This window comes from Uranotaenia lowii, chromosome 1, assembly GCF_029784155.1.
Source record: "Uranotaenia lowii strain MFRU-FL chromosome 1, ASM2978415v1, whole genome shotgun sequence".
NCBI lineage: Eukaryota > Metazoa > Arthropoda > Insecta > Diptera > Culicidae > Uranotaenia > Uranotaenia lowii.
In genome coordinates, this window is record NC_073691.1 from 141,700,501 (window position 1) to 141,707,728 (window position 7,228).

Here is a 7,228-nt window from a genome sequence, read left to right on the forward strand (position 1 = left end):
TGTTTGGAGACATCTGGTGGCCCAGCCAAAAGACAAAAATTGGTTCAAAAAGGGTGTTGGGATTTTTACACAACTTTCGTGGGCTAGCTTGTATGTCTGTTCTCTGTGGTTTAATACCTGAACTCGGTTGTACGTTATTAAAAAAAAAAATTGTGTACCAATTTTCATCTGAATCCGATGTATAATAACGTCAATATCGCAAAAATAGCGATCAGTAAATATGGAAGACCCCATCGGCTGGTCCCTTACACAAAATTTGATTCCAGAAATCAATTGCATGTCCCTAAAAATATCCGATCGCAAATTTTCTTCTCAATCCGATGAAAAAAAAACGTTAATATCACAAAAATATTGAAAAGTTAATATGGAAAACCCCTTTGGCCGACCGCTTACACTGAATTCGATACCTGAAATCGATTGCTTGTCATTCGAAACTCTCGTGTACCAATTTTCATCTGAATCCGATGTAAAATAACGTCTTTATCGCAAAAATAGCGAATAGTGAATACGGACGACTCCTTTGGCTGTCCCCTTACACAAAATTTGATACCAGCAATCGATTACCCGTCCCTAAAAACATCCGAGCGCAAATTTTCATTTCAATCCGATGTACACTAACGTCAATATCACAGAAATATTGAAAAGTTAATATGGACGACCCCTTTTGCCGACCCCTGACCTCAAATTCAATACCTGAAGTCGATTTTTTATCTTCCAAAACCCCCATGTGCAAATTTTCATCACGATCCGACGAAAAATAACACCAAAAACTCGAAATCAATTTTTGTCTTGTATGGACGACCCCCTTTTTATCGTCTAGGTTTATTCACATAGTAAGTAAAATTTATAACTATTTACATTTCGACCTGTACTAGTTGTTTCTATTAGATAACATAATAACAAGGAAAACTTTTTAATAAGCAAATCTTTAGTGTTTCTAGGAAAGTTTCGAAAGCTAGGAAAGATCCAATCCATTTTGTACAGCCTAAGGGTTCTCCTGTCGATGGCCAAGAATAGTCGTCTTTGGTAGTTCCATATTAGTTTCGTGTTACCGCATTCGAACAGAACATGCTCCAAATTATCCGTAGTTCCAGGACACAGGTCACAAAATGGATCAGCTCTCATTTCTCTTCTGATTATAAACCATGTGGAACGTCGATTCGATGAAAGGTGTTCAGAGTGAATGTTCTTGAAGATCCTTTTCCATTCTCTCTGTGGATTTTCTTGAATTATCTTCGGATTCTTCAGTCGTTGGAGATAGAATTGGTAAATGCTCAACGAGTAAGGAGCCCGGCGGATACAATCTGGCAAAAACACTGATTCCTGCACAACGCTTCTTATATGAGAATATTTCCTGGGAATTGTAGATATATTCGGAGGACTGTCATTATTTCCCAGATAGCTCCACATATAGTGAAGATTCGATCCAGAACGCAGTAACCTATTAATCAGCAATGATTTGGATTTCAGTATTGGTGAATGAAGGCTGAGTCCTCCTCTTTCCTTTGGAAGAATCATAGTTTCGAAAGCCACTCTGTTCCATGATCTGCCATGCCAAATAAACTTTCCAATTTGCGATGTGATTCTTTCAGCATACTTGTTTGGTAACGGAAGTGTTGATGCAATATACCACAATTTTGATGATATGTAGGTATTTATTAGGATAACTTTTTGGCATATATTCAATGTTCTGACATTGTTCATCCATAGTTTCGTTTGAAAATTTCGAATAGTCTTCTGCCAATTTTCATCGATGATGCTTTCGAAATGTTCACCGAAGTATAAACCTAAAATATTCACCCTAGGTTCTATTCGTAACCAGTTGCTATTTTGGGTTAGAGTAATGTTCCCAATTTTTGTTGCTACAGTTTTCAGAGGATTTAGTAACGCTCCAGAAACCTGTTGAAAGTCGTGAATTAAGTTTACCAGAGTCATTAGTTGGTTCTCGTTTTCCACGAAGATCGAAATATCATCGGCATATGCATTTAGTACTGACTCTGGAATCGTTGAACTAATTTTGTCCAGCAGTGGCTGTATGTAAAGGACGAATAACAACATAGATAGTGGATCACCTTGGCGAACGGAGCATTGAATCCTGAATTCACTAGATAACTTTCCGTTGATCAAAACTCTTGAGTAGCTGTTATTAAAGAAGGATAGTAACAGATTAATTAGGCTCACGTTGAAATTCATTTTTTGCATGGTTGCAGTCAAAAACCCATGGTCCACTCGGTCAAAAGCATGGTCGAGGTCCAATGCTATTAAAAGTGAATCTTTTCTATTTGCATTTAGCTCTCATATGTAGTCCAAGATTTTCCATTTTGCTTCGAAGATGTTTCCTCCTCCATTCGAACATTTTTGTTTGTTGGTTAAGACCTTTGACACCAGATCTGTCATACGTTTCTTAAGAATTCTTCCAATAAGTTTATAATCAAAATTTAATAAAGAGATGGGTCGATAGTCTTTCAGGGTGCTCGTATCGCTGTCCTTTTTAATCAAGACAATCATTCCATCGAAAACTTCTTTGGCCGCCTAACCTCGTAGAGCGTCGTTTATTACGTGGGTAAATTCACGACTGATGATGTTCCAACTTTTCTCATAGAACTCTTTGGGCAAACCATCTATTTCTGAAGCCTTTCTAGAAGCGCTAGACTTAATCGCGATCCGAATTTCTTCCTTGGTTATTACCTGAAGGACATCTTGGTTCATAGCATTATCGTCCGGTATTTGTAGAGAATGAATGAAGTTTTCATTCCGAATGGTTTGCGAAGGGCTATACAAATTTTCGAAAAATTGATAGAAGTGTTGCTGGATTGCGGTTTGATCAGTGATCAATCCTCTTGGTGTCTTAGCATTAGGCTTTTTATATGGTTAATATCTCGAAGTTGTTGAGGGTCCCCGAAGTACCGATCGTAAGCTCTACTCAACATTGCATGGTACAATTCCATTGTATCCTGATCTCTGTAACATTGGATAGAGGCTTTCCATTGTAAGAAGGATTTGATTTTCGGTTTCACAAATTTTGTCCACCATTCGATCCAATTGGAGTAGTGTCGTTTCTGTCTGCACCAGTAATTCCATTTAGTGTTTAGTTCAGCCATTATTTCATTATCGTCTAAGACCCTTGGTTGCATTCTCCAAACTCCTCTACCGGGTGGCGAGCCGAGATACGGAAGCGCTATTCGTACCACGTATGCTTTGTGATCCGAAAAAGCCGAACTTATAAATATTGTTCATTCCACGAATATTCCATGAGATTCCACCCTTATCATTTACTACATGATATTTATTCTTGAGAAATCATCAAAACACTCGTAAAAAAGGTTATTATTATTCGCACTTGTAGACATTGGTAAAAAAAAGACTATTCTTCTACAGAAATTTTTGGTTTCAACGACGCTCGTTGGGGGGTTCGACAACCGCCGTTGATTGCAGGCAAATATCCAACCTTGAGATTTCGAGAGCCCGATTAGATTTTGGTGGTTCAAGCTTCACTAATACCGTATTTGTTTTCTCCCCTCGTTCAGTGTTCCACCGAACCCGATAAAAACAAACACAAATCGTCGCCAGTGTATTGCTACCTCACTCACTAACACGCTCTCTCGCAACACCGACAATATTTTCGGGGCATTACCGCCCGATGGCAGTGCAACACCAGGTCAAAACCAGTGCAACACTGTCCGAATAAACAAACAGTTTGACAGAACCCAGTGGTGCACCAGTGCAACACTAGTGCAACAGTCGGTATACACAAATACGGTATTAGCTTCCACACTCCCGGCTCCCATAGGAATTTACATTACGTCATAATTCATGTAAATTTAGTTGATATAACTTGCTTCAATTATTTGCAGGATAAAACGTGTAAAAGTACAAAGTTATTTAATACTGTATAGTAGCAGACGATCCAATGTGTTAAGCCTCCGAGGACAGGCACTTGCAAGCACAATTTAAAGCTACACATCAATCCAATGAAACCTTTGGTGAACTGCGTTTCTAGCTGAAATTGGTTTGTTGAATTCTTCAATTAAGATAAAAATTTTACTATCGAACGAATGCAAGGGAGATAAAACAAAAAGGACAAATCAATTTCCCAATAATCGTTATATTGGCTATTATTGTCTTACAAACGTAATCGAGAATTATAATTCACAGTGCGATTGAAAGCCTTATAACCTAGAATATTGATGGATAGCCAGAACACCATCTTCGGCACCAGATGAAATGAATATCTGAGCGTGGCCTGTTCCATCAACTGATACAACGTTTCCTGTACAACTGCCTCCTTGCTTGCTTCCGGAAATAACATCACAATACTGTCCAGCTGGCAGGCAAGTTTGCAAGCGATGGTTGAAGTCTTGTCCCCATTGGTTGTTGAAGGCAATGAAACCACTTCCACCACGGCAGAAAGCAATCTGTTGATCTCCATTGCTCCACCAATCGTTGAGTCCAGTTCCTGCAACTGCATTACGGAAGCCGACCATATTGAAGATTTGCCTCCAACGATGTTCGCAAACCCAACCATTGTTGCAGCTACCATCAGCGTTGAAGGAAGGAGACAGGAGATTGCCGTTTCCGTCCATCGGCGGACCCTGATCACCATGACTAAAGAAAAAGGAACTCATGATACGAGGAATACCGAATGGATAGGCCAACATAAATGCCGAAGCCATTTTGTATTCTTTGGATGCCGTATGGGTAAGAACGTTGCTACCTCCAGCACCATGTCCTCGTTGATTATCGTGGTTGTCAATAAACACCAGAGCGCTTGTAGAAGCCATGAAACCCCATCCTGTACCAAAGTTGTGCAGATGACTAAGGCTATCATAGCGACGGAAGACTCGACCAATTTCAGCTGAGTATCTGAACTCAGTTACCGTTCCCAGGTCAGTGTACTCATAACGACTGATACCTTCGCCTCCCAAGTCGATAACTTCCTGAGTGATGAACGGCCTGGCCCCAGCTGAGAAATGATGAGCAGTATTCAAGTTATGGAGACGCCCAAAAACATCCTTCAAATGATGTGGCCACATGTGCTTCACGGCATCAACACGGAATCCTGCTACTCCGAGGCTGATAAGATCATTCAAGTAGTCAACAAGTTTATCTCGTACATACGGCACATCGAGGTTCAAGTCTGGAAGCCCTACAAGCCAGCAGTTACGAACTTCATATGGATTATTGTAGTCATAGATGTCACATCTTGGATTGAAATCTCCAGGTCCATAAGGAACACCTGGGAATTGGAGAGCACCAACATTCGACGTCGATCCACCGGTTCCACCATATCCATCTCCAGCGTTCATATGATTGATGACAACATCTGGGTAGATCCTTACACCAACATCATTACAACGGCGAACCATGTTGGCGAACTGTTGACGATTTCCGGAGCGGGTCTCCAGCTTGTACGAAATAGGCTGATAACGTTCCCACCAGGGCCTATTGTGAATGATAACGTTTTCGCTCGGGGGTGAAGTTTGCACACCTGCGAATCCATTGGGGGCCAGGAAATTCTCGCACTCATTGGCGATATCGTCCCACTTCCATTCGAACAGGTGCACCATTCCACTTCGACCTCCCCACCAATGAGTTTCCCATTGGGCCAAGCTGGGCGCAAAACAAGCGGCCACCAAAGCAATTCCAATCAGCAGACGCATTCTGCTTGACTATTTCAGCAATTCGCAATCAATAGACTTATGGATCAGCGGTCGCTGATTGAATTCTTTTATACCTTCTACCTATCAACCTGGTCGGGGGTCTCGATTCAAGATAAGCTAACTACGTTGGAGTCAAGCATAAATTAAAAAGAGTTAATCGCAAGATAAGGTTTGCTTATTTACGATTTCACCGATCAACAAATATTTGTACGAAACACAATCTTTAGTCTTATCGAATTTTCTAGCGCTGCTTAGAAAATATTCTCAAATGAATTCAAAAGTCTTTTTTGTTGACCAGTGTTAACAATCACGTTTCCCACGCGTGATTGATCCTAGATTTGTAAATAAACATTTGGCTTAGGTTGATAACTGATTTGGATTGTAGATTTCCAAAAGAAAAAAAACCTTTTTTATTTTCGTTTTTTTAATAAAGAAATTGGCTTACGCCTACTATTTGTGGTCCCCAATTAAAACGAAAATAATCAGCAGGTGATTTCGGAATTGTCTAATTTTAAATAACGAAACATCCATATTATTGAGTTGTTCTGGTTCACAAACAATCGAGAAGCTTCTACTTTATGAAGGGTAACGTTGTAATGTAGATAAAGGCCGAGCAACAATGTGTATGTTTTTATTTTTTTTTTTTTTCATTAATTGATTCATGAGAGAAATTCTAGAGATTGATTGCAAGGTGGTCCATAAAGAACCTGGTCCTAAATAAGTCCGTTACCCTAGTAATTGAAACGCATTGTTAAAAATAGCTCTTGGTAGATTAAAGATCGATTGAAAATCGAACGTTTTTGTGTTTTTAATTCATATGAGTGGGTCACTAGAAAGAAGAAAAAACAAGCTCATTTTTTAATTACCCATTCGCGTGTAGACTGATTTATAACAAAGCAATTGAAGTCCGGCAATTTGTTTCCCCCAAATTGAACCGGGTGCGATTAAAGATTTGATAAGATATCGATTCCCAATTGGGAGCTTGTCTTTGACTTACTGTGATTACAGCTATCGCTGATACCGCTTTGATAAGCAATCATAGGAACCTAACCAACAAAATCAACAGTTGAACATCTTATTATCCTAGGATACGGAAGAAGTAGTGACGAGAACAGCAATCTGGCGTATGGGAATCTAAGTTTTAGTAGTTATATCTCAGCTTCTAACATGAATGGATTGGTTTCGTTATCGGGTGGGAAAGGTCTATGCAACCTGGTACCGAAAGCGGCAGATTAACATTTTTGTTAACAAATAATTTCAGTGAGTTTATACAATAATAAAGTTTTTTTTATCACGATTGGACTCGAAAGCTCTCAAGAACGATTTAATGTCGGAGTTCGCCGGTGGCTTTTTTTTTTCTATCTACACCCAAAATTCAGCCTCAGTGCGGTTTTAAGTGATTGATCGGTGGCAGAAATTCTATGACAAATATTTTGGTAGTTTTACTAGCCGGGCCAAAGAAATTTTCAAAGAGAGAGTAAGCAAAGAGGGAGAACTCCCATATTTAGAACATGTGGCGAAGCTGAGCGGTAAACTCAAGTAAGAGAGCGTCACATGCTTTATGATGT

At 39.7% G+C, this 7,228-nt stretch overlaps 1 protein-coding gene across 1 annotated transcript; it reads right to left on the reverse strand.

The window, feature by feature from the left end:
- Positions 1-4,089: 4,089 nt before the first annotated feature.
- On the reverse strand, positions 4,090-5,685 carry LOC129740340 (alpha-amylase A-like). Its single transcript, XM_055731989.1, has one exon. It carries the CDS (start codon positions 5,658-5,660, stop codon positions 4,170-4,172), a length of 1,491 nt encoding a protein of 496 aa, XP_055587964.1. The 5' UTR covers positions 5,661-5,685; the 3' UTR covers positions 4,090-4,169.
- Positions 5,686-7,228: the final 1,543 nt, after the last annotated feature.